We start from the raw sequence: 26,482 nt of genomic DNA, 5'->3' as shown, positions 1-26,482 counted from the left end.
CCTGGGTCCACAGCCTCACCCCCTCCTCTATCAGGCTCTTGCGGTCCCAGGCTCTCTCCCCCTACCCTAAGTCACTGCAGAGCTGGATACCAGGTAACCAGAGACCACCCCTATAGCCTAGAGCCCGCGGAAATTATTCTAACCCTCCAACCCTAGACCTGTTCAGCTGCTTACCCTGCCTCGTCCATTCTTTCCCACAGAAACCACAGTAAAGGCTTGCACCCGTGCTTTCCCCTCGCTCCCTCTGCCTCCTGACTGACCAGGTGCCTCCTGGCGGGGCCAGTGCTGTACATGGAGTCGTGTGCCCCCTCCTCTAGGGAGCTGAGTAATAAACTACCTTTCCTTTTTTCCTTTTTTGGCCATGCCATATGGCTTGTGGGATCTCAGTTCCCCAACCAGGGACTGAACCCACAACCTCGGCAGTGAAGCCCGGAGTCCTAACCACTGGACCGCCAGGGAATTCCCCAAACTACCTTTTCAATGGCCACCTTCTCCTGATCTGTCAGCCTCACCAACCCTGAATAAAAACAAAATCCTCGGCACGTTTTAAAACAGCTCCCACCAAACTCCACTCCAGGATGCTGTGAGTAGAGTTCCAGGCGGCACTGACATACCCCGGAGCCGTTAAAGGTGAACGGGACCTTGGGGAGGGCTGGTCCGACTCCCTGATCTACAGACGAGGGAAGTGACGGCCCTTCTCACCTGATGACGATCCTCCCAACGGCGGGCCTACTCCTCCTCTCCGGGCAGCCTCAGACACATGCGCAGCTGCTCAGAGATTGGATCAGGCTCTGAGGCGGGAGGCCCAGGCCTCCAGAACCGTGGCTCTCCTTTCCCCTTGGCCCTCCTTGGCCTCAGAGAGCAGGAGGGGCACGGCCTGCTGCCCACTCCCAGTGCACCAACTTCCTGGGCCCCGGAAAGATGAGCACGGCCTCCACCATCCACGGCGGATACGAGATAGGACGTCCCTCCTCTGAGGGAGTGTCCTTCCTGTCCAAAGCCGAAAACCCAGCCAAGGAATCAGCTCCAAACCTGCAGATAGAGGCCTGGGCCCCTGCCCCCCACCCAGAGCTGGTGCCAGACCCAGGACAAATGCCTTCCCTCGGGCACGAGTCCATCCAGGGGGAAGCTGCTTTACTGTGAGAGAAATCTCGCACCCACATCCGGAGCGGGAGCCACCCTGCTGTGTTAGGAAATACAAAAATATGACACAGGGATGGATCACCCAGATGATGAAGGAAAGGGCTGCTCCTTCAGTCTGGGCATCTGTCCAGTCCCTCCCTGAAGCTGGACCAGCCTGGCCCCTGCCAAGATTTCTGCCCTCAGAGGACATGCCCCCATCTGGGGAAGAGAAAGGTCCGGGTCACTGCTGGACCTTGCCCCCAGCACGTTGGCCTCGTCCATGAGGGGAAGGCCCCTCCGAGAGCCCAGCCCCGTGCCCCTGCAGACCAGAGCAGGGAGGCCACGCTCCACCCTCTGTCCCACCCGACCCTGTCACCCTCCCGCCGGCCCACGGCCCACGACAGGAACTATAGCACCACCAGCCAGGGCCCTGGGATCCATCCCTACTGTGTAACTTCAGGAAAGTCACTCCCTGAGCCTCAGGCTCCTGTGTGTAAAGCAAAGGGGCTGGATCAGACACTCTGTATCAGTCTGTTTGGGCTGCCATAATAAAATACTACAGACCAGTGGCTTAAACAACAGACATGCATTTCTCACAGTTCTGGAGGCTGGAAGTCCAAGATCAAGGTGCCAGTGAGGTTGCTTCCTGGTGAGACCTCTCTTCCTGGCTTCCTATAGACAGCGGTCTTCTCACCGTATCCTCACATGGCCTTTCCTCTGCGTGTTCAGAGACAGAGAGAGAGAGAGAGAGAGAGATCTCTGGTGTCTCTACCTCTTCTCATAAGGACTCTAGTCCTATTGGATTAGGGCCCCACCCTTATGACCTCATTTAACCTTAACTACCTCTTTAAAGGCCCTATGTCCAAATATGTGCCATTGGCGGTCAGAGCTTCACCATATGAGTTCGGGGGTGGGGCGGACACAATTCACATATAGCAGGGACCTGCCAGGTCTGACAAGCTATAACCCTGTGACTTGGGGCACACGGAGAAGGCTGGATCCTCCAGCCATACTCATATGGCATCTGCTCTGGGGGCTGCCAGAGCCCAGCCCTCTGCTGCCCCCTCTTTCCCCAGGACTGCACGTGCCATTGACCTAGGAACTTCTGAAGTCCCAAAGGCAGAGCAGCCCCAGACAGGCTATGCAAGAGAAGGGGCAGGGACATGAGCATCTGAGAGAGAGACAGAGACAGAGAGACAGGGAGAGAGAGAGGCTGAGAGGACACACGAGTACACAAAGTCAAGGAGGGTCCACCGTCTACAGAAAAAAATCCCACAGGGCGGCCCTGAAAGCCCTCATAGCTGAAGCCTCAGTATTTACCACATGGTGGGTGGTTAAGCCCGTGGACCCAGGGGGCTGGGAAGCCTGAATCCAGGCTCTGCCTCCTTCTAGCTCTGTGACCACGGGCAAGCTCCCTAACCTTGCTGTGCCTGAGAGTCCCCATCTCTACCATGGGAGCCACGGCACCTGCCTCAAAGGCTGGTCGCGAGGCTTGAATGAGCAGAGTGCCGGGCAGAGGGAAGCAAGGCTTTTAGGATCACTGCCTTCCCTCACTTGATCCGCAAGGTCCCCATGGTGCACCCTGCCATCCACATTTCCTGGGCGAGTGTGACAGTGTCATAGTAGAGCAGGCCCCACGATCCTACCAACTTGGTTCAGACCTGAGCCCCATCACATATTATGGTAACTTCAGCTCTCCGCCTCAGCTTCCCCATCTGCAAAACGGGAGGATGATAACTGCGGACCCCTGTTAGGATTGCTTTGAGACGTAGAGAGAATAATGCGTTGAAAGCACTGGGTAAAGTGCCTGGCGTGGAGTCAGGGCTTCGTAAAACGTTCGCTGTTATTACTGGGCCCTTCCTCCCAGAGCCCCGTCTGGCTCACCCTGTTCTCCCTCCCCAGAGGTCACACAGCAGCCCAGGTTTCGTGGGGTGTTCATTTTGCTCCTCCACCGTGTGGCCAGCAGGGGAAGGATGGGCTGGTGGGACTGAGGATGGCATCACAGAGGATGGCTAAGTCCCTCGCCCTGGGAGAATCCTCGGGAAGAGGATGCAGCAGCACAGGCTGTGGAGCCTCTCCCTGGACCCACGGCCGCCAGAGCCCTCGCGGCCCGGGTGCTTGGGTGAGGGCCCGCAGCTCCCAGCAGGTGTCTGGCTGCAGAAGCAGGGGAGAGGATGGCGGGGCCTCTCTCCAAGTCCTCTCTTCCTGGACACCCAGCCTCAGGCCGTCTTCTCCGGGCCTGGCACCAGAATGGAGGCCACCTGGCATTCATCGGGAAGGCAGACCAGGGGACGCAGGACAGGTTGTGGAAGAGGAGAGGAGACAGTCTGGGCTGAGGCCAGAGAGAAGTCTTCCATGGGAGCCAGATCCCTGCCCCATCTGCTACTACCCCAGCAGCAGCCACATTGGGGGATGAGGCCTTGACCCGGGTGCGCACAACAGGGTCGCTTGGTCTTAGGATGTACAGTCGTGTATATCTCTACCTTGAAGCCCCTACCCTCCAGCCCTACCCCACTGCTTCCTCCAGCTTCAGACTGCTGCCTGCCCAAGGGGCCACCCACCCACCCCCAGGACCAATGAGCCTCATTAGGTTCCACGCTGGGCCCTCACTGGAGCCCAGCTCTGCAATCTCTCCCCTCCAGTCACCCCAGTACCCCCCATCTCATCTGTCCATCTTAGGGGCCAAGAGTCTCTACTCGGTGTGCAGCTGCCACTCATCCTGGCCTTCTTTGTGAAGAGCATCCTTCCTGGCCCCAGGGAACAAAACTGGGGGTTGGTCCCTGAAGACACAGGGTCTGGGGCAAAAGGCACCGTGCAAACCTCCACCTTCCCTGACAGCCCTCATTCAAACCACATGACAGGCACCAATGGAGTCCCCAGGCAGCTATAAGAAGGGGAGGCAAAGAGATGATTAAAAAAACTTGAGGGACATGGCAGGTGGGCGAGGTGAGTGAGGAGGGAGAAGAGAGGAGGCCTTGTTGCCAGGCAATCAGGCCGGTTCAAGCCCTTTCCAGGCTGTTTGCATATCAATGAACATCCTATATTCAGCACCAGGTTTGGGCCACCCACCCAATGCATTCCCTCCAAACCTCCATCCTCCCTCAACTGTGCTCACGAGGCCTCCCAGCTCTTGGGGCTCAGCCTGGCTCTCCACTGCCCAGCTGAGGCTCCAGGGGCTTTGGAAAGAGCAGAGTGGTGGCAGCTGCCCACACTGGATAACCTCACACAGGGTGCAGTCTGCCCCTGGCCAGCCCAGCTCCCCCACTACCGCTGCCAACTGAATGCCAAGTGCCTGCCCTCAGGGGTGGGACAGGGGGGCTGGATGCACAGACAGGAAGCAGCACAGCACAGGCAGGGGCCAGAGATGAGCCCTAAGCCTCCCGCAGACACTGGGACAGTCAGGAAGGCTCTTTGGAAGCAGTTAGTGGACCAGAGGCCGGTGGACACGCACACAGGCCCTGGCATGTTCACCCCTGTGCAGGTGAGGTATATAGGCCCCGCTCCTGGTCCACATCTGCACACACAGGTGGCACCCGCAGGAGAGGCCATCAGGGTCACACTAGTGCCCACCAAGCTGGAGGGAACGCTGCCCCAGGCCTTGGAGGTGGCGACCCCAGAAACAGTGATTCATCGCTAATAACCCACTTACCCTCCTGAAGCTGAGTGCGTGCTTACGACCGTTTCTCAAGCAGAAGGTGGCGGCCTGGAGGTGCGTCTCCAGAGCCAAGTTCAGGGGAGGGAAGGGGCAGGGAGGACGGGGAAGTGACAAGAATCAGCAAATGAGAGAGTGTCCACCTGGCCTGGACCTGGAGGCCACAAAGTCCCAGGGTTTCATTTGCATGTGAGAACAGTGGAGGTTTATAAGAGAGGAATGATGGAAAAGAAAAGAGAAAGAAAGGAGAGGTGAGGAGATGCAGAAGGAAAGAATGAGGGAAGGAGGAAAACCAGGGTGAGAAGACCAAGGCCCCCTCTTCGCCCTGCGCTCGGCTCCCTCCCCAGGAACGCCTTGTGGCCTCGCCTTCACACCCCCAAGCGGCCGGTGGGGAGCGGGCGCTGAGCTCTCCCCCGGTTTAATGAACACATCTCCCCTTCTCTAATTAGGCGGAACAAACAACTTGAACCAGAATTTTTATTTCCCAGAAAAGCACAGGCCCGGACACAGTAAATATGTCATTAATCATCATTCTGGGCGAGGAGCGCCCTGGGTGCGGGGAGCGGGCAGCAGTCAGGGGCCTAATTAGCTCGGCCCCCGGCTCCCCTCCCACCGGCCCTGCACCCCTCAAGTAGATCAACCTGAGGGGTGCCTGCAGAGTAAAATTTATGTAAATGCCCCTCGTTAGCACCACGGAAAAGTAAAGAAAAAGAGAGGGGGAGAACAATACGATCTCCCTCCCTCCTCAACCCCAGCCCCGAGGTCTTCTTTTCATCCAGGAAATTGTTGATTATCGCTTGGTTATTTATAGACGCGGGAGGTCAGCAGAGCCGGAGCCAGCAGGTTACGTTGGTGCGGCCGCAGCTCCCTGCTCCGGGGGGCGGGGCTACACCGCCCGCGCGCCAAGCCCTACCCCCGGGGGCCGGCCTCCAGGTTAGCGCCCTGGCCCTGAGGCTGAGCTCAAGACCCTTACCCCACCGGCTCCTGGGACTGACCGTAGCACACTCCCCCAGCCCCTCTCCAAGATCCCTCTGCCCAGGGCTGAGACCATCACCCCACGTCCCAGGAGAGAATATGGACGGGAACAGGCCTGCGCCCAGGCCGTTCTACAGCAGAGGAGAAACAGGCCGGGACTACTGCCCTGCTCTGCAGATCTCTCCGGCATCTGAGTCTGGCTTTGTCTACAGCAGGACGCGCCGTTCTGGACCGAAGCTCCCGTCCTGTTCTCCTAGTGTTGGAGGGTACTGAACTGAGGACCTAGAGGCAGGGTCCAGCCGCCTGCATGTCACTGCTAAACTCGGAAGCTACTTAATTATCTAACTGTTCCCACCTTTAAGTGGGGATCACACCACCCGGCTTCCAGGTCCTCAGGAAGCTGCAGTGGGAGGGTCATGGGCTCAGGGCTCACCATTCTCAAGTGCAAATCCCAGCCCTGCCCAGCAAGTTCCTGACTCACTTTGAACTCAGTTTTCTCTTCCGTTATTTAGGAGACAAGGCTCCCTTCCTTCCAGGGTCCTGTGAGGATTAGAGAGGATGTCATGGTTATTTTCAGGGAGGTTTTGAGGAAGTAGAGTCTGTCCATCTATTCCTTGGCTCCAGTCATGGCAAAGTAAGACTGCATCCGGCACCCCCTGCTGCAGGATCAAGTTCCTTCCTGGGGTGTACTGAGCAAGTCCAGTCTCCCCACCTTGTCCCCTGAAGTGACCCTCCTGCACACTGCACCTCCCCAGTATGCACCCACCTTCGTGGGCCACCAGGGAGCTCAGGGTTCGGGGCAGTAAACGGCTGCGGAAGTAGCTGGAAGGGGGCTCAGAGGAGGGAGGGGGTAGCGGCAATGATGGGAAACAGCAGCTGTGAGGAATGACCTCGTGGTCACGGGGAAGACAGGAGACCTTTAGGCTTGCGTTAGTTTCTAGGGCCACGGTAACCAAGTACCACAACTTGGTTCAAACAACCAAAATGTGTTGTCTCACACTTGTAGAGGCGAAAAATCAAGGTGTGGGCAGGGCTGTGCTTCCTCCAAAGGCCCCAGAGGGAGGATCTTCCTGCCTCTTCCAGCTCCTGGGGGCTCCTGGCTTCCTGCCTCTTCCAGTTCCTGGGGGCTCCTGGCTTTCCTTCCAGTTCCTGGGGGCTCCTGGCTTCCTGCCTCTTCCAGGTCCTGGTGGCTCCTGGCTTTCCTTGGCTTGTGACATCATCATTCCAATCTCTGCCTCCTTCTCGCCATGGCCCCCTTCCTTGTTTCTCCCTGTGTCTTTTCCTCCTCTTACAAGGACACCAGTCACTCGATTTGGGGCCCACTCTACATCCAGGTTGATCTTGTCTCAAGATCCTTAACTAATTACTAGTTACTTAACCAAGTTGTGAAGGCCCTATTTCCAAATAAGGTCACAGTCTGAGGTTCTGGGTGAACATGAATTGGGGGGATACTATTCAACTCACTCCAAGACCCTCTTACTTATATTATCACCAACTTGAAGTGAGTTTGGTCAAGCTCCGTAGCCTCTCTTGATCACACCTGTTTTCTCACCTGTCAAATGAAAGACGATGGCATCTGTCCCGCCTGTGGCTTGGTCCGAGCTCTAATGAGGTCAGGAAGTGAAACGATTGAAACGTTGAAAGGGTTTGTACAGGTAAAGTAATGAAATGGTCAGTGTGCGTTGATTCTGCCCACATCCCTCCCAGCCCCGCCCTTACCCCCACCCCCCAAACTGCACCCCCTTCTACAGCCTGCGGCATCCCCAGGGGCCACAGCACCTGCATGTAGCCCCCCATCTCAGAGCTTCCTGCAGACCCAGAGACACCCCCAGACCAGAGGCAGAATAGTCACAAGTTCATTTCTACATAGAAGCTGGTTTCCGTCAGGCCCAGCCTGGCTTCTTTTATGTGTCAGGGTGGGCAAGTCCAGGCTGATTTTCACACATGCTGGAAAACTTTCCAGTTCCTTGTTCCAGCCGAAGCCCAGCACGCATCTGGGCCAGGGAGCCAACGGTAACCCCTGGCTCTGCATGGAGACGGGCTCCCCTGGGTGTGCTGAGCTGACCCACCTCCATCCACAGGGCTCCCTCCTCCTCTCCAAGACTGGCACGTGACCCACCCAGGCCACCCCAGCTGAGTGACAAGTGACAAGGGCCTTCTCTCCCCCCGCAGACCTTGCTTCGCGACGGCAAGCGTGAGAGCATTGTGAGTACCCTCTTCATCTCCCCCGGCGACGTGGAGAACGGGCAGAGCATCGTGTGCCGAGCCACCAACAAAGCCATCCCCGGAGGAAAGGAGACCTCGGTCACCATCGACATCCAGCGTGAGTACTGACCCAGCCCCCCCCCTGCCCGGAGCACGGGTGGGGGGATGTAGCCAGGCCAGAGCCATACCCCTGCAGGAGGGCTGGAGACAGGACCTGGGTCAGTCAACCCCAGGGGCACCCAAAGGACCATCTTGTCCTTCTTCCTGTCAGAGATGAGGGTGACAATCTTCTTAAAAACATCACTGGGGACTTTGCTGGCGGTCCAGTGATTAAGACTCTGCACTTCCACTGCAGCGGGCACGGGATCGATCCCTGGTCAGGAAACTAAGATTCCACCTGCCACGCAGCGCGGCCAAAAAACAAACAAACAAAAGAAAACATCACCGATGAGGGTCCTTTACAAGCGACAAGTTGAAGCCCCATTTCCATACCTGTATGAGGTAGAACTTCCACACCGACAAATAGGGTGGTCAGCCGTGGCAGTGCCAGCCCAGCCGGGCGGCCTCACACCCTCCCTTGGAGAGGAAGCCAGAGCAGAGGTGCTGGGAGCAGAAGGGGCACCCAGGGCTCCAGAGTGGAGGCACGGCACCAGGCCCTGTCTTGGCAGCGTCGGTCAGGGAGAGAAGAGGAAGAGGAAGAGGAATCATCGCTCAGTCAGCTCGTACTTTGCCCGTATTATCTCATGTAATCTTTTTATTTATTTCTTTTTGGCTGCATTGGGTCTTCATTGCCGCGCGCCGGCTTTCTCTAGTTGCAGCGAGCGGGGGCTACTCTTCGTTGTGGTGCGTGGGCTTCTCATTGCAGTGACTTCTCTTGTTGCGGAGCACGGGCTCTACGCACACGGGCTTCAGTAGTTGTGGCTCGTGGACTCAGTAGTTGTGGCTCGCGGGTTCAGTAGTTGTGGCTCGCAGACTCTAGAGCGCAGGCTCAGTAGTTGTGGCGCACGGGCTTAGTTGCTCCGCGGCATGTGGGATCTTCCCGGACCAGGGTACGACTGCGGTCCCTATCTGGGAAACCGAGGGCCCCCAGGCCGCACGGGTTTCTGAGGTGGGCATCCAGCTCTCCAGAGCCCACGCTGGGAACTCTTCTTGTAGACGTCCACACCAGGAGCCCTCAGCCAGGGTCAGTTATTACGACGAGCATGAACAGTGACACTTTAAATCTCCTCCAGCACTGCATTCCCAAAGTCCCTAAAGGAGACCCCTGAAGGTCTAAAATCTCTCTACGGTACCCGTCGGCCTCCGCGAACAAAGGTGAGCTCAACACAGGGCCCCAGCAGCTTTGCTCTCCATACTGGACTGACTTAGGTTGGAAGTGTCAGCCCCCGGAAGTCAACTCTTCTTCTCTTAAACCCCCCTCCCTGCCACAGAGCATGAGGCCACCATGAGCTGGTGGCTTTGGTTGGAGTCTCTGAAGGACAAGGCCAGAGCTGTAGGTTGGCATTTGTTTCTTCCTTGCCATTTTACTCATTTTAATTCAAATCCACCTAGAAACACCTCCCAACAGCCCTGGCTCATCTAAGTGTCTGCATTCTGTGCTCCACGTGGCTCTCCAGGGATCTGGGGTCTGCAGGGGCCATGTCCTGGGGCTTCCAGGGCCCGCCTTGGGAGCCAGAGAGCAGACTTCTCCCAGTGTCTGGAATCCTGGCAGGTGACCTTTAGGTTCCAGAGGGCGGAAGAAACTGTTGAAACCCTCACATGGGCTTGCTCCGGACACCTAGACACAACAGCTGAGGCCTTGGAGAAGGTTTTGTATTTGCCATTTTGACCAGCTGTTAACACCCCCCCACCCCCACCTGTACCAGGCAGAGGACTCTGGCCAGGTCTAGGACCAGGGCGATGGGAGGGAGGCCCTCGCTCTGAGGGTCATGTAAGTTCAGGGTCACGCTGAGAGGGATGCCTTCCTCCCCAACCCCAGTCCAGGCCTTGGCTGTCCACAGCCGCCTGCTTCCTCCATGCAGCAGGCGTGGCATCTAGCAGCAGGCCCAGCTACGGAAAGGAAGCGAGATGCTGGAGGATGGAGTGGTCCACATCCAGAGAGGCTCCACCACCCACGAGCCATGCGGGCCTAAGCTGGACACCTCACCGCAGACATGCCCGTTCCTTGTCTGATCTGATCGAATGACATCCGAGTTCTCTTTTCGCCCTGAGATTGACCGTGAATCAGAGCTCTCTCAAGATACAAGCCAAATCTGAGAGGAATGAGGGTGGGAGACACAGACATCCAAGCCTCCTATAACAGGCTGCCAGTCGTGGCCACTGTGCAGCGCCTCCCTCCTTCGCCCACCAACCCCCCAGCTGGTCAGGAGACCTATGCCAGCCACGGAACCCTCACAAAAGAACCACCTGGGCGGCTCCTGGGCCCTGGCAGGAGAGACCCAGGGCAAGGGGTGTTCCTGCTTCCTCCAGTCCGCTATCCGTCACACAGCAGAACCTCTTCTGTCAACAAGAAAGTCATCATCATGACAACAGCCCACCAACTACTAAAACACATTCCTCTAAACACACTCTAATGAGATGATCAATTTACCAGGGCACGCAGATGACAGTCTGCATGGGAGGAGGTCGCCGGCCTTGCCAGGTCTCTGGACTTTGCTGGCCTTCTTTCCAGGAACAACTCAGCCACCTGAGGGGGGAGGCATCGGGAATGAGGTCAGGCTGAGGTTGAGAACCCAGGTGCCCGGTTTCCTAGGTGGGCCCCGTCCAAGGCAGTCTAGCGTCGTGGTTAAACCCATAGCATCCTTCCTGGTTTGAATTCTGGCTCTGCCACTTACTGAGTGATGCCAACCTGGTCATTTGACCTCCTTGTGCCTCGGTTTCCTCATCTGTGCGTGGAGGTAGCAGCGCTTGGCTCACCTGCTGGCTGCGAGGATTACATTAAACCATTCGGGTGGTGACCCTAGCACAGCGCCCGGCACCTGTCAGCTGCTGTTACCGTGCACAGTCCTGGGGGTGCAGCTGCCCCTCCCCGATGCCCCCAGCCCCAACAGGGGGAGGTCTGCATCCATTTGTCCCCTCTCCTGAAGGTGTCTGCGTGCGCCTGCCGAGCAAGAGAGCATGCTCTCGCCACGCCCTCCCTCCTGCTCTCCCCCTGCCCGCGCGTATCCCTTTGTTCATTCAGTAAGCATCCAGCTGTTCACTGTGGACACCACGGGCTGGATCAGAGCTGCCTTTCCAAACCTGCTCATTTTCTCAGTCAACCAAGAAGCAACGAAACTCAGCAAAAACACATTTGTTGTTTGTTTCCCTTGGTCTTTAGATGTTACCCAACGGAAGACAAAGCCCCCAGATTGAGTAATGGGAGAGAAAGCTTAACACCCCCAAAGCCTTGCTACATCTGGACTCTGCGTACAGCTGCCAAGTTGCAAATGGATGTGCTGTACAATCACTGAATCACGGAGTTTCTCACCCCCTCCTCGATGTAATACTTCCCCTGAAAACACACACACACACATACACACACACACACACACACACACACACACGGGCAGGTTGCTGATGGAAACACTAAAAGACTCTCAGCTGTGACATCTGTTCAATGCGATCTCAGTTCCACCAGCTACATCAAAGCTGCCCCCTGCAAGTTATTCAGCTGACATCACAAATGGGATTAAAATCGTGTTTAATAGTTGGATATGACATAAACTATTTATACCTCTGGAGCCCGGTAGACTACTGAGAATTCACATCCTGCGCGTGCAGAGGAGAGGGGTGGAGAGATGAGCACGGGCACCTCTGGGCCTCGGGTGGAAGCACAGGTGAGACTGGCAAGTGTGGAAGCTTCCCAGGGCCTGTTCGCTGGGGTACCGAGCATGTTGCAGAGAGGTAGGGAAGCTGCAGGAGAGGGGTGCTCACAGGATAAACTGGGAAGGGCAGCTCTGTGCTGGAGGAGGGGAGCAGGCAGTCCGAAGGGGGTCCTCCATCAGGTGTGCGCCCCATCTCCCTGCCACCAAAGCCTCATCACTTTATAAAGCACATCCAGGTGAGGGCAGACCTCCTGGAACTACCCCGCAAGTTCTGTGGCGGGTTTCTAGAGGCCATTGAACTAGCCCTGGAAGCCGGTGGTCCTCGGCTGGGTGGGCCGGCATCAGGGTGACGGGCAGAAGCCGGGGAGAGGCTGCAGGGTTCTGGGGGTGCAGCTCTCCTGGGAGGTGTGGGGAGAGCTGTCACGGAGAGTCCTGGCCACACATCTTTGGGACCACTGGAATTACGCTTTAGAAACCAAGATTGAGATCACTGAAGTACTTCCCCGGTAATTAACTCTCCAGAAAAAGGCAGACAAGCCAGCTGTTCCAGTAGCAGAAGCTCATGGTCCCCAACCAGAACCCGGGGATAATGTGGGGAGAACAGCCCCAGCTCAGTCTCCACCTGCTGCTCAGGAACCGGCGTTCTCTCCCGTGTCTTAACAAGCTGTCTGCAGACCCCAGCACAGCCCCTGTGGGTCATCTCCCTGGGCCCGGTGCCCCAGCACTGGCAGCTTGAGCACCAGCAGGGCACAGGGAGGCCGAGTGGCCAAAGGATCCCAACTCCGGGGTGGGTGAGCTCCGTCCACGGCTGGGCGACTGCACAGATGACTCTCTGAGGGGCTCGGGGACCACCCTGCCGTCTCAGCCAGGAGCTGGGCCAGGCGGCTGGGGTCTCGCTCCCCCGGTGGTGCCCTTCACATGCACGCAGAGGGGTCAGCATTTTCTCGATGGTCTGAGAAACCGACCTCCTCACTTCTTTTTCTGAAAATGGGCTGAACCCCTGGAAAGTTCTCATGCCCTTCCAGCACATTGCCGTGCTTACTGGTGAGGTCGGGCTAGAAGACGTGGCCGCGGGGCCTGGCTAGGACGCAGGGACCAAGCTGCCCTCTTCACTCAGCCTGGAGCCGAACTCCAGCCGGACCTCCAGGACCCGACAAGGAAGAAGGGCAGGCACTGGCTGTCATCGCCCCTCCCCTGAAGCGCAGATGCCTGGGGTGCTGGGCCCTGGGCGCGTGCCCAGGAGCTCGAGGATGCCCTGCTTTTAGAGCAGGTCCCGAGGCTGCTTCCCTGGAGCTCAGGAGGGCCAGGCCACCTTGGGGCCTCTCTCTGGGCTGATTCCCCGCCTCTTATCTCTGCTGTCGATCCCTCCTCCTCTTGTTCCCATCTCTAGGTCACTCCGCGTCTGTTTCTCCCTCTTTTCTCAGTTTCTCATTATTTTGTTTGGTCTTTCTCCCCAGCACCCTATCATTTTCTGTCTCCATCTGTTTAGTCTCCCTTGGTCTTTCTGCCTTAAGTCTAAATTTTTTGTCTGATTGTGTGTCTCTGTGTACATGTCAGTCTCTCTCTGAACCTGTCCATCTCTGCTCTCTGCTTCTCTGGGTTTCTGCCTCTTTTTCTTAGTCTGCCTCTGCACTTTCTCTCTCTCTCCCTCTCTCTGTGTGTCTCTCTCTGTGTATGTCTCCCTCTCTCTATGTCTCTCTCTCTCCCTCCCTCATCTCCATGTCTCTCCTATGTAGGCATCTCTCTGCCTGTCCCCCCCCCCCTTCGGCACGGATCTGTGTGTCCCTGTGTCTCCCCGTCTCTCTCTGACTTCTGTCTCCGCTACCTCCAACCATTTCGCACTTCAGAGCTGGGCTTCTCGTCATGTTGAGTGAGAAAGACGAGCCAGGCCTGGGGAGCTGAGGGCTGGGTGACACAATCAGCACTCAGCAGAGATGATTAGGCTGATGAAAGGGTGTAAATGCCACTTTCAAGGCAACATGCACCAGAACCTTTACACAAAGAGACACGAAACAGATACTTCAGAGACAGAAAGTTAGTATTTAAAGGGGCTTAGTGTCCACATCCCCCTCTGGCCTCTGCAGCCCCTCTTCCCACCTCTCCTTTCTGCAGTGGTTAGTACTCCCAAAGCTGGAAGGTGGACAGTACGCTCTGAGGCCCAGGCAGCCCTGCTTCCTGGCTGACCGTTCGTTTAAACACCGGCCTTGAATCCACAGCGGGAGCCCTGACCCCACCGCCAGACGGCCTGAAATCCGGCACTTCCAGGGAGGGAGGGAGCCCCCTGCCAAGGCCCCCAACTTTCTGGGGACCCCCAGGGGAGTGGCTGCTCTGAGAGTCCCAGGTGGTGGAATCACTGGCCTTTACCCTCATGTTCTCCCGGGGATTCAGCCCCCAAACCGTGAACGCAGCTCCCCGTCTGCAAGGACACCCCTTTCTCTCTGCAGACCCCCCGCTTGTCAACCTGTCGGTGGAGCCACAGCCAGTGCTGGAGGACAACGTGGTCACGTTTCACTGCTCTGCAAAGGCCAACCCCGCCGTCACCCAGTACAGGTAAGAGCCCTGCTGGGGAGGCCCAGACCGTGGCGCCCTGCACACCCCTCCTTGTCACACGGGCATCACCTGTGGTCCTGGTCGGTGCCTGCACGGTGCCTGGTCCACTGTGGGTGTGCTCAGCACACCCGTTCACCCCTGGCCAGGTGGACTTCTCCTTTCCTTCATGAGCACACACTCCCCTCCTCTGAGGCAGAAGATTTCACTCCTTCTGTTTGAACAGCTTGTTTACCCCTTATTTCTGAAAGGAGGGAAAGAGGCTCAGGGAAAAAAAGCTGAAACAGCCAGGAGAACGAGCATGATCAATCAGCATCTGGATTCTAGTCCTGTGCTCACCAAACCGTTCTCCTGGGGGCGTCGGGTCTCCGGGGCAGCCAGCCCTGAGCGGCGGGTACCCGGAATCCATCATACCCGCCGCCCCTGTGCAGCCTTTGCTCACCACACTGATAAAAGCGTCACTTCTTTGCGCACGCCTGTCTTTCCCTGTGGACTGAGCTTCTTGAAGGCGGGCCCGCAGTTCGGTCACCTAACAGCTCTCAGTGGAGCACTTGTGTGGCAGGCACTCGGCGCTCCAGGACATTAGCTCGCAGACTCCGTAAACACGTAGAGCAGCCCTCTCTGGGCACCCTCCTGCCCGGGCACCATCACCACCCAAGACTTCCAGACACAGAGCGGCCTCAGAGGTGCTCCGGGGTCTGACTCAGACACTCCCCTCCTTGAGGCATCTGTGCAACTCACCATAGCCCTCACTCTGCCCCGTCCCTTCCCCCAGCCCACACCTGATGGAAGAGCCTGGTGTCGCCTCCACTGTCGAGATGGGCTATGAAGCCCCAGCATGAGCCAGTGCCAGGAATGGTCCCAGACTAGGAAACAAGCCTGCCAGTGGGAGTGGAGGACAGGGGAGACGAGAGGCAGTGCGGCCCCAGCGGGCAGAACTCGAGGAAATGGGCCAGAGGGGCAGCCAGAGATTCAGGCTGGACATAGGTGGTGCCCCTGCAGTGCAGATAATTAACGCTGGAACCGGAAACCCAGGAAAGGCTCAGAGTCTTTATCCTTGAGATAAAGGATGGGAGGAAAACCCATCCATCCTGTCGATTTCACCAGTCACTGGGCTAGAGGCAGGAGAAAGGGCAGACGACCTTCAGGCACCCTGGAGTCCTACAGCCCCTTAGGTCCAGGGGGCAGGTCTGGTTTGACTGGGACAAGTGACAAAGGTGCAGAAGGAGATGCACAAAGAGTCTCTGTTTTTTTCTGAGCTTCCACCCTGCACCTGCAAGACCTGGGCTCCATCCACAGGTGGGCTTCTCTCTGTTGTCTGCTCTCTGCTCGCAAGCACTAAACACCGGCACCATCTGCCCAGAAAAGACCTCTAACGCCAGTTTCCCTGGGCAGGCCTTCTCTCCCACTGACCCCCCCCGGGCAGGCACACCCACATTCACCCTCACATCGTTGACAATAATAAGGTATAAATCTACGTATGGAGAGGTCATCAGAAAGCAAATGTGGCAAGATACTAACAACAGGTGGATCTAGGTGAAGGGAATATGGCAGGTACTTGGGCCATTCTGGTGACTTTTCTATAACTACAAAGTTATATTTAGCTTCCAAACTAAAAAGTGAATGAGCCAGGACGTGCGGGTTTCCCCAGGCTCTGGGCACCTGTGGTTCCCCTCCATCCGCATCCTTCCCTGCAGCTCAGAGCCTGGGTCAGCTCATCACACACAGAGGAGGAGCCAGAGGTTCAGGCAGGCCCCCTGCAGATATGCACCTATCCTTACTTGCCACCTTTCCTCCTGAGCTTCCGATTAGCCATAGGCCCCAAAAAGGCTTTGGTGCGAATCAGGCTCCCTCCAGGACTCCAGAGGCTCTCAGGGAGCCCTTCTGGCCTCCAGAAAAATGTGGGAGAGCTGGGGTGGCCCGGGAGGAAGGGGGTGCAGGGGCCATGGCAAGCGGAGGCAGACGTCTGTGCCCACCCCCAACTGGCTCAGCCCCTTGGCCTCAGGAAGGGCTCACCCAGCAGGCAGATGGTCCTTCTAGACGTGGTGTTGGGATCCGAGAGGAAAAGCCTTGAGCAGATCTTGGCATGTAGGCACAGCGATTTTTCCCAACTGACTTTGACAAGACTAAGGAGTCTTTGTTTCTTAACTTCCTTTGGTCTTATTGCTTCCTCCTGTTCCGCATAAGAGGCTGTAATCTTGGAAATTAGAGATACGCCCTCGTCCACCCCAGCACCCAGCAAGGGGCCCTGGGGGGGGGGGGCAGGGGAGCCCATCCAGCTGGACTCAGCAGTCACTTCGGCTGCCCCACTGGACCAGCGGCCCCGGGGCGAGCAGAACAGGCCCACACGCACCTGAAGCGCATCTCTTCCGGCCTCTCTGCTCCCCTCTGAGGCTTTGAGGGCCACCCCACCCGGGCAGGTGACAGGGCGGGTCCCACCGCCCAGAGTGAAAGGCAGGGCTATTGAGAACAGCCTGTCAGCCTTGACACACCAGCCTCCCGATTGTGTGATATAAATAATGAATCCTCTTACATTCGCTCTCGCCAAATTAGACATTGATTGGGAAAGGTTTAATCTGACGCCCGTCTCGAGGCAGTGACAGCAGCAGTGGCAGCAGGGGCGTAGGTGGGTGGTGGGAGAGGGAAGGGACAGGAGGAAAGAGGAGAAGGAGGAAGTGAAGCTGGAAAACAGAAGAGAGATGGGAGGGGAGACGGGAGCGGGCGGGACTTGCATCCCGGCTCACCCCTGGTCGTGTGACCAGCTGCTTCAGTGAGTGGTTTGAGCTTCTGGAAGGGATGCCTACGAGGGACTTTCTGGTGTGGGAGGGGAGTAAACATGGGGAAGAGAAAGACTGGCTGAGTGGGATGTGAGCAGGGCACTGTGGGGCGCCCCCCAAGGCTCTGCCCCACAGCTGGCCTCCTGTGGCCTTGGGAGAAGACGGCATAAGACTTCCTTCTGCCCCCCCTTCACCTCCAAGGTGGAGACGGGCCCTGGGGGCTGAGAGCCGCAGCCACACAGCCATCCGGCATCCCTGAAGTCTCCCTTCTTTGGCTCTGAGAGGGCAGGCCAGCCTGCTCTGGGGAAGAGGAGACCCGTGTGGCCTGGACCACTGGGCTCCGGGCCTGAGGATGCCCCAGCAGCTCTGAGATCCTCAGGGCCCCAGTGGCGGAGCTTTCGCCCTTCTTACACTATGAGAGGACCCAGACAGGTGGGGAGAAAGCCCCCTTTGCCCCAGGAACCCCCCAATAATGGAAGAGGACTGCCCAGCAGAGCCTGCTCGCTGGGGCCAAGCCCACCCCTGCCCCAGCATCTGGAGCTGTGGGCAGGCAAGAGCAGGGGTCCGGGCAGGGCAGGAGGGGCTCACCTGCCTCCCCCCAGCCCAGCCAGCTGCCTGCCCCACCCCCCAGCATCCCACCGCCTAAATCTTCACTGCAGCAGGGTAGATGGAGTAGGGGCTGGACACCGACCCCCGACCGTGTGTCTGGGACTGAACTCAGCCACCCCAGGCGGGAGCTGTACCTGACTATTAAGTCTGGTCATTAAATTAAAGTTAGAGATTGAAATGGTTCATGAATAATTCATAATAGTTTGTTGGGAAGCTCCTTCGGCTCTCGGGGAGCTATGGTTCGCTCTGTTGTTAAACTATAATTGTTATTATTAATTGTCTTCTGAATAACGACCCCATGTTAATTTGAGATAATAACCGCATGGTGCCAGCCTGATGCTCCCTGCTGTGCCGGGAGACGGGCAGCCTCCGGCCAGACGGGCAGGCTGAGTGGGGGCTGGTGGAGGGAAGGGCAGGAAGGGCAGGAGACGGGCCTCTGTGGCCCCAGGAAAGGCTCCAGGAATGTGGTTACAGGGGACTGTGGCCCCAGGGTAACGACTACAGGGCCAAGGTACCTGCCCAGCTCTGGTAAAGACATGCACCCCAAAACAGGCCTGAGCCACAGTAGGAAGAGCCTGGTCGGAAGTTCTGTGATTTAAAAAAAGTCTTATCCGCAACAGGAGTAAACCAGGGGAAGCTCTGAACTCTCTCTCCTAAGGCATCTGTAAGGAAACCCCAGCCTCACGCACACAGGCACCCCCCCCGCCCCCCCCCCCCCCTGGCCGCACTGCCCCACAGGTAGCAGGCTGCCCAGCTACCGGTCCAACACAGTGATCACCGCCCCTGAGCCGGGTCCAAGACACAGATCAGCCAATTGGCCCAGCAAAGAAGTCAGCACAGCTGTCTTCCCATCCCCCCTCCCCCGCCCCCATCAAACCAGTGCTGATGGAGCCCAGGCCTCTGAGGGGCGGAGCCTGGGTGGGAGGCAGAGGCTGGGCAGGAAACAGAGCAAGTACCATGGGGCAGGCTGAAAGGACTTTCAGAGACAGAGGGACACCATGAGGGGACCGCCCCCCGCCCCGCCCCCAGGGACAGGAGTCAGGACAGGGGGGCGGAGAGAGCTGACCGAGCTGGGGAGGGAGCAGTCAGGACCACTGCTCACACCTCTCCATCAGCTTCTCGCCTTGTCTGGAAATCAAGCTTCCAGAGCCCCACGCGTGTGTGCAGGAGTGCGTGTGTGTGCAGGAGTGCACGCGTGTGTGGGCACACACCATTAGACCTGGGCCTCTTCGGTCATGGATTTGGCTTCCTTCTTTTCCAATGTGGCCCAGGACGGTCCCCCGCCACCCCCGAGAGAGCTCAGAGCAGCAAGAGGGCCAAGAGGTTTGGGGACTGACAGCTGGGTTAGCCATCACCTGGCCCGCCAGGTGCGCTGACCCACTGAATAGTCAACCCACCTCCCTCCAGAATAACCCACTAGTCGAGTGCTGCCGGCTGCCTGGTGACCCACGGACCAGAAACCACTGCCCCCGTCACCAACCCCACACCCCTAGCCCTGGGAGTAACCCCTCTGCAGAGGGTTCCCCTGAGGGACCGCTCGGGGGCCTGCCCCACGCCGCCCCTCCCTGGGCCTCGTTTTTCTGCGGGATGGATGCGTCCGGCTCCCAGAGAGAAGAGCCCCCCGGGCGGGAAGGACGCCCTTGCCACCGGAGGTCCACATCAGCCCGGGCGCCTGCGTTGCAGGTGGGCCAAGCGGGGCCAGATCATCAAGGAAGCCTCCGGGGAGGTGTACCAGACCACCGTGGACTACACGTACTTCTCCGAGCCCATCTCCTGCGAGGCGACCAATGCCCTAGGCAGCACCAACATCAGCCGCAATGTCGACGTCTATTGTGAGTGGCTGTTTAGGGACTTCCCGGGCGCACGCGCACTGGCTGGGCGCTGCTCGCGGCAGGGGGAACCGCCGTGGCCTCGTTGCACGTGACATAAGAGTGCCTCACAGGCTCGTAATCCGTGCGCTTTATGAAAAGCTTTCCTCGTGTTTATCTCCACCCTCATAGTCACCGAGGGAGGGGACCTGCCTGGCGGTCCAGTGGTTAGGACCCTGCACGTTCACTGCCGAGGGCGCAGGTTCAATCCCCGGTCAGAGAACTAAGATCCCACAAGCCAGGCGGCGTGGCCAAAAAAAAAAACTACTAAAAAAAAAAAAATCACCCGGGGAGGCTGGACTTCTTCTTCCCAGTACCCAGATGAGGGGATGGAGGCCCAAGGTCACGCAGCGAGTAAGTGGCAGAATGAGGACTGAAGAGGGTCCGCCTCTCATCAGGGCCTCCCCCTCTTCCCCAGTGGCCAGGAAGGGACCCTCGGGGAAACAGCCCACAGCTGTGGCCACAGCGTTGCGCATCAGCTCATCCACTGCCCTTTACAGATTTAGAAGCACTTTTGCAAACTTTATGCCTGACCTGACCGCCCCCTCGCCCGTCTGGGCCTCAGCAGAAAGTGCTACGACTCCCTTTTTGCACCAAGGGACTCATCTGGGTCTCCTGACCCTGATTTCACACCTTCTGCTCCCTGAAAACAGCTGTCTGCACACCCTCCCGTCACCACCCCTGAAATCCCAGGGCAGCACCCACTCTGGGAAGCAAGGCTTGGTCTGCAGGGGACTCGGGTTAGGGCGGGTGTAGGGCAACAGAGCCAAAGGCCACCTGCTTGGTGGATTGAAAAGGAGGTGGGGCGGGGCTGGACTAGAGAGTAACCTGGGAGGGCGGCCGGCGCGGGGGGGCACCTCCAGGAGGCCTGGCCTCCCCACTCCTTATCTCAGAGCCCTGCAGTGGCCCTGCGGGGCCCTGGGTGGGCCCAGGGAGCTCGGCCAGACGCACGGGTACCTTGACTCCCGGTCACAAGGCTGAGGCCTGCAGGAGGTGGCCAGTTGACTTGAAGGCAGACACAGAGAGATTCTGGGCTGGGGGAAGGACCCTCTGCCCCCACACTGGGGTCAGGGGGGCTTCCTGGGACCAGGACAGAGGGAACGGGATGGGAGAGCCCTTGGGGGCAAGTCCAGGCAGAAATGGGACCAGAGCCGCTTTTTGGGGCTGGTTGGTGCTGCCTACCCCCATGGTGGGCCCGAGGGAGGCTGGACTGGGGGAGAGGGGTCTCCTCCTTACTGCCCAGACCCGGGCCCAGACCGGTAGAGGACTGACGCGGAACGGAAGGCAATGGGCCGGAGTGGAGGGTCGTGGCACCAGTGGTTCCCCCTCCCCCAACCAGAATGGGGCAGGGGAGGCAGCAGCAAGGAGGGTCCCCAGAGCTCCCAGCCCACGAGAGCCCTGTCTCCTCCTTCCTCCCATCGCAGTCGGGCCCAGAATGACCACGGAACCCCAATCCCTGCTCGTGGATCTGGGCTCCGACGCCGTCTTCAGCTGCGCCTGGACAGGCAACCCGTCCCTGACCATCGTCTGGATGAAGCGGGGCTCTGGCGTGGTGAGTCCGCAGCTCAGACCCTGGAGGGCCCTGGAGGGGTGCGGGGTCCACAGTCCAGGAGGGAACTGCCTCCCATGGCCCCTCTCACTCTTAGATTGGGGACGTTAGCCTCCCATGAGAACTGAAGGAAGGAAGGCCCCAGAAGGAAGAGAGGGAGCCCCAGGTACCCACACGTACCCACCTTGGGTCTAAACACATTCAGCCGGTGCAGTTCTGCTTTATCCTGAGCCTTGTAAGAAAAGCAGGTGGTCCCCAAGATGCTGGGGCGAAAAGTCACTAGAAAGGCTTTTTCGCTTGCCCCAAATAGTTGTTACCCTTTAACTTTGGGGTTAAGCCTTGCTTTCTTCCTGTGTTCCCCTTTTAAAGTGTATGTGTTCTTTAGTGTGCCTAGGAGTTTCAGACATCCCTCCTCCCAGGAGGACCAGTGAGAGCCTTGGGCAGGGAAGCAGGGGGAGAAGCAGCAGAAAAGTGGCTTCTGTGTGCCCTACTGTGTGCCAAACACTGCCCTGTCCTCTGAGTGTCACTGCGCCCATTACAGGGATAAGGAGAGAGCCTCCAAGAAGATAATTAACACCCAAAGCCACACAAGTAGGCACCGCTGACGCCGGGATTCCCACTCAGAGCAGCTGTTGCCAAAGCCTGTTTTCTTTTCATCACGCCAAACCTCATCCCAAAGGGATATTGCAAATGACTCAGGAAAGACAGATCCGGGACCCTCAGAGATGCTCAGCGGCAGGATAGCTTCACCCCTGGCCAGCCTGGTACGGGCTGGTTGGCAGACCCCCTGGATGAGGAAGCCCTGGGGGCCCCAGCCAGGGAGGCCCCCTCCTTCTCTCTCACCCCCGCTTTGCGTTCCCACCCTTCAGGGCTGCCGCTGGGGCGGAGCTGTTTCAGCCTCACGGGGTGCTCTGTGCCGTGGTCTCCCGCACCCGCCAGCCCGCCGGGCACACTGTGTAAGAAGACTTCCGGCTCCCACCCCACCCCCTGTTGTTGCTGAGATGCTGGAGACTGTGTACCCTGCCACCCGGCCTGCCTCTCAGCCTTTCTGGTTCTGAGACAGAGAGCGTGGCCCCTGCCCTCGGGGTCTGACCCTCCCCACTCCTCCTAGGTCCTGAGCAATGAGAAGACCCTGACCCTCAAAACCGTCCGCCAGGAGGACGCGGGGAAGTACGTGTGCCGAGCTGTGGTGCCCCGGGTAGGGGCCGGGGAGCGAGAGGTGACCCTAACTGTCAATGGTAAGACCCCACTCATGCCAGGGCAGGGCTGGAAGGGGGCCAAGAGGGTCCCTGGTGTTGCCCCAAGGGGCACACGTGGGTTCTGGGCCTCACATCCACCTCCAACTGTGGGTCCATAGTGATTACATCCACCTGTTCCAGTCCGTGTCAGAGCCCAGCCCTGGGGTGACAAAGGACCTGGGTGGTTCTCTGGTCACCTCCCTCCTCTGTGTTCCTTCTAAGGGGTCTCAGCCCTGAAAGTGATGGCTGATGAATTTATTCCTGGCCAGGAAAAAGAGTCCGAGAGCTACTGGGCAACCAACATAGATCCCATATCTACGCTTCGACCATGACCTGGGCCCCGGTGGAGAATTTAAGGGGGCATCTCCATGACTCCTCGTCTGCCTCTTCCCATTTTTAGAGCCACTCAGTGAGGAAGACCTGCCACCATCCCCACAGGGCCAAGTTCGGGGGGGGGTCCCCTGAGGGCAGGGAACTTGTCTTATTATACGTAATAAGATCACCACAGCAGGAGAGTATTGCCATCTCTCTCCAAGAACACAGTGTGAGTTACCAGATGACTGGTACATGAGACATTCAGGGGACGGGGCCTGGTTGATGGGATGTAGGAGGTCCCAGAGAAGCTGGGACCTAGCTCAGGTCAGACCCGAGAAGGCTGTGGCACCAGGACGGAAATTCGATGTCCCTGCCTTTATGTGTGCGTGGGCCACGCCGGCAACCAACGCAGCTGGTCTGAGAGGGTGAGGATGCTAAGACAGCTCCCTCTGTGTTTCGAAACGTCCTCCTTCCGCTGGGTTTCGGTTTCCTTGTGAGGCCTCTGCTCCCGCATAGTCTGTCTCCCGATCAAGGCTCTGAGCCCCAAGAGGAACCAAGCCACAGACCCACGTCTGTAGGGCCTCTGCTTCCTGTTCCAGACCAGGGCCCTAGTGAGGGGCTGAGCCAGGGTCCAGAAATCAGCCCAGGTGGCACACAGCTTCCTCTAGTCTCTGCTTTGCTAGAAACTAAAACCAGCTTGGTGCGGTCCCCATGAGCCAGCCCCCTCCATCTCTTTCTTTGCCTCCCCCCTCGCCAAGAGTCGTGGCAGCCCCAGAGGGAGGGTGAATCTGCTAAGACCCCGGAGCCGTCTGTCCAGGGCAGATCCCTGACTCGGAAGCCTTCCTGCCTTTCCTACGTGTCCCCAGGACGCCACCAATAAATTGGCGCTGCAGGGCTAAAAATAACAGCATCTGATCGCACCTCCATATATCCATGGCAACATGGGCTGCAGCCTTTTCCTGCCGGCTCCTGTGTCTGACACTGGGCTCAGGCGCTAGCCCCTGGTGAAATCAGCGGCCTCCCCAGCTACCCGCCACCCGCTCTGGGAGGGCGCTGGGAGTCGTGCTGGCCCATGACTACGGCCAGCTCTGCTCCGATGGCCCTGTGACCAGCCGGGCTGGGGACCCTCAGACTCACGTGTGGCCCCCGGGGTCCCCAAGCCCGAAGCTTTTAAATGAGCATCCTCATTGCTGGGGAAAACACGACGGATAAAGGAAGGACTAAAATCCGTTGTCACTTTAGACTTCCAAGCATTTCCCAACAGGGATTCAAAGCGGCTTCTTGAGGAGGGAACGCACACCTCAAAGGGACACTCCTCTTGGATGGGACACCCCAGCCTGGGCCCTGGTGTCTATCCAGGGTTTAATCTGCACTCTCCAGGGTCGTTCTTTCCAACCCCCCGCCTGTGCCTCCAATCCTCTGACACAAGCTCCCCTAGGCTGCTAGGAAGAGAAACACCCAAGAGGTTGGAGTGAAGCGAGGAGGCAGTTTGCTTGTTTCTGAATGAGGGTCATCATGCCCTGAGGCAGGAGGATGCAGGAAGTGGCCCACAGAGAGGAGCCTGCCAGCCGGCACGTGCGTGGACTTGGGAATGGACTTGTCTATACCTGTGTCTGGAGAATAGGTGGGGAGGGGTGGTGAAGCCCTTTGGGCAGGCCTGGACTAGGCTGAAGGAATCAACACTATGAACAAATCCAAAATGAGATGAGGTTCTCATCAAAATGCATCCCGGCCGGGAGATGACTGCTGGCCATCGCCCTTTGGGGAATAAACTGGCCCATGATTTGGCTCAAACCCGGGATTTGCAGGAAGGGGGAGATAAACCGTACTACTGCTGTGTTCTGCCTCTCCCACCCCACTCTACCCTTACCCCGATTCCTGTTTTCTTTTAAGAAGCCCTTAAATGTGTATGCATTTACCTGATCGTTTTTAGAACAGCTGATGACACCGCCCCCCACCCCCACCCCAGGGAAATCCTAGCTCCTGGGGAGTGAAGGGGAAAAGGTTTTACAGGATCATCACTTTCAGCCCGCAAGCGCCAACCAAGGTCCTAAAGCATGAAGCCTTCCTGGCCAAAGGCTTCTTGGAGCTAAGGTTCCTAAGAGAGGAACTCTGAAGGCCCCCTGAGGGTGGAAGCCCTTATCTTGAGGGTCCCTCATGTCTGCCTCTCCCATCTCCAAGACGTTTCCCTTCCCAGCCTAAATGCAGTCATTTGGGTTAGTTAACAGGCAGAACTGGCCAGGAAGCACTGCTGGAATCCTGGTGGACCCTCCAGGCTGTCCAGGTGTCCCCAGAGACATCCATAAACATGACCCACGCACGCACGCACGCCCGGGCGGGATAGGATAATGTCAGGGTCAGCTTTGGAGCTGTGGTCCCACCTGGGCTGGCCAGGTATGTATGTGGCGTGCAAAGCGATGAACTAAGGGATCTCCTGAGACACATGTGAGATGAAGTCCGTGAAGGTGCCCAGCCCAAGCCATGTATGCCAGGTGGGTGGGGGGGTGATTCCCCGCTTCGCCGCTTCGCCGCTTCGTGGAGGAACATCTTTTACTTCCCTTCCTGCCTGGTTTTCCTGTCCTGCCGAGGACACCGGTTTGTTAGGCAAGCGCGCCCTCTACTGGAGATACAAGGGAATGGTTTGAAATCCAACAGCTGGCTGAGGTGGAGGTGACATTACATTCCTTCCTCCCTGACACCTCCCCCACTCCCTTCGCAGTGTACCGCCTTCTTCATAAAGGTTTCCCCACCTGCCGGGTAGAGTTCTCTCTCCTGTGAAGTCGGTTAGCACTTTGCCTGGTGCTCACCTCCCCACCTCCTGTGACAGCTCTTGATGTCTCTGGGCGTCCTGACCTAGAGGCACTCACTCATGATCCCTTGAGACGTTTATGACTGAAGGTTCATCTATCTCTGAGTCCCCTGTCTCGCCCGTCACCTTGCATATACAGGCCTCCAGTAACTGTTTGCTGAACGACTGAATGAATGTATAAACTTCTGAACTTGCCAAGAGGGGCCCAGCCAGGGCCCACCCCCTCCCGAATCCCTGATGTGATGCTGTCTCCCCAACAGGACCCCCTATCATCTCCAGCACCCAGACCCAGCACGCCCTCCACGGGGAGAAGGGCCAAATCAAGTGCTTCATCCGGAGCACGCCGCCACCCGACCGCATCGTGAGTGCCCCGGGGCGAGCAGGGAGGGCCAGTGGCACGGCCCCCAGGCTGGGCAGCTTGGTGGGTCATCTGTGCCTGCAGCCGCTCCACCATCCGGCTGGTCAGTCTTGCCTCTGCACTGCCTTTCCCCGTCGGGGAAAACTATTCCTGCCTTGTGTCTCTTGGAAAGGCATCACGAAGACAAAAATCACGGGCAGTCTCCTTTCTCAGGACAGGCTGTGCTCCTCGCCTGCGGGTGTATTTAACTCTTCTCTGCCTCTCAGCTGTGTGCCAACACAAATGGTTCCGACCAAATTCTGCATCTTGGGGGCAGAGGGCAAGTGAGGGCAGCAGAAGGGGAAAAATGATTTCTTACCTTTCCTGGGTTCAAGGCCAGCCTTTAGCAAAGTTGCAAATAGGATGCAGCTTAGAGTCAGCAGACCTCTCTCTGCGCCTCCACAGCCCTCCTCTGCTTCGATGCCGTGGAGAGTGCTGCCCCAGTTAGCAAGTTTCCCTCTGAAAGCGTCACTCCCTTCTCCCCGCCCCTCCCCGCAGTGCAGCTTGGGCCGCCTGACGGGCTCACATGTAGCCCTCCCAGATATTTGCATTTGTAGAAGTGGGGGTCTCCCACCCAGGTTCCGCTGACACTGGTAGAAGCTGGGGCGGGAAA

General features: G+C 58.1%; 1 protein-coding gene and 1 long non-coding RNA gene across 8 annotated transcripts in view; one reads left to right on the top strand and one right to left on the bottom strand.

The window, feature by feature from the left end:
- The window catches only part of KIRREL3 (kirre like nephrin family adhesion molecule 3), a 551,606-nt gene that overhangs the window by 505,689 nt on the left and 19,435 nt on the right, over positions 1–26,482 (top strand). For all 7 annotated transcript variants that reach the window (XM_067751511.1, XM_067751509.1, XM_067751513.1 and 4 more), the window contains 6 exons: positions 7,922–8,072; positions 14,205–14,310; positions 19,377–19,525; positions 20,986–21,113; positions 22,222–22,348; positions 25,733–25,833. In XM_067751511.1, the coding sequence (XP_067607612.1) occupies positions 7,922–8,072; positions 14,205–14,310; positions 19,377–19,525; positions 20,986–21,113; positions 22,222–22,348; positions 25,733–25,833 (762 nt within the window). The remainder of the gene's footprint in view (positions 1–7,921; positions 8,073–14,204; positions 14,311–19,376; positions 19,526–20,985; positions 21,114–22,221; positions 22,349–25,732; positions 25,834–26,482) is intronic.
- Positions 1,600–26,466, bottom strand: LOC137231040 (uncharacterized). Its single transcript, XR_010946359.1, has 3 exons — positions 26,189–26,466; positions 10,545–10,640; positions 1,600–1,839 (listed from the first exon to the last, which is right to left on the bottom strand). It is a non-coding gene; the product is annotated as an uncharacterized lncRNA (long non-coding RNA).

The sequence above is a fragment of the Pseudorca crassidens genome, chromosome 9 (assembly GCF_039906515.1).
Source record: "Pseudorca crassidens isolate mPseCra1 chromosome 9, mPseCra1.hap1, whole genome shotgun sequence".
Lineage (NCBI taxonomy): Eukaryota > Metazoa > Chordata > Mammalia > Artiodactyla > Delphinidae > Pseudorca > Pseudorca crassidens.
Note: the sequence above shows the minus strand (reverse complement) of the source record. Positions and strands in the feature narration are given on the sequence as shown.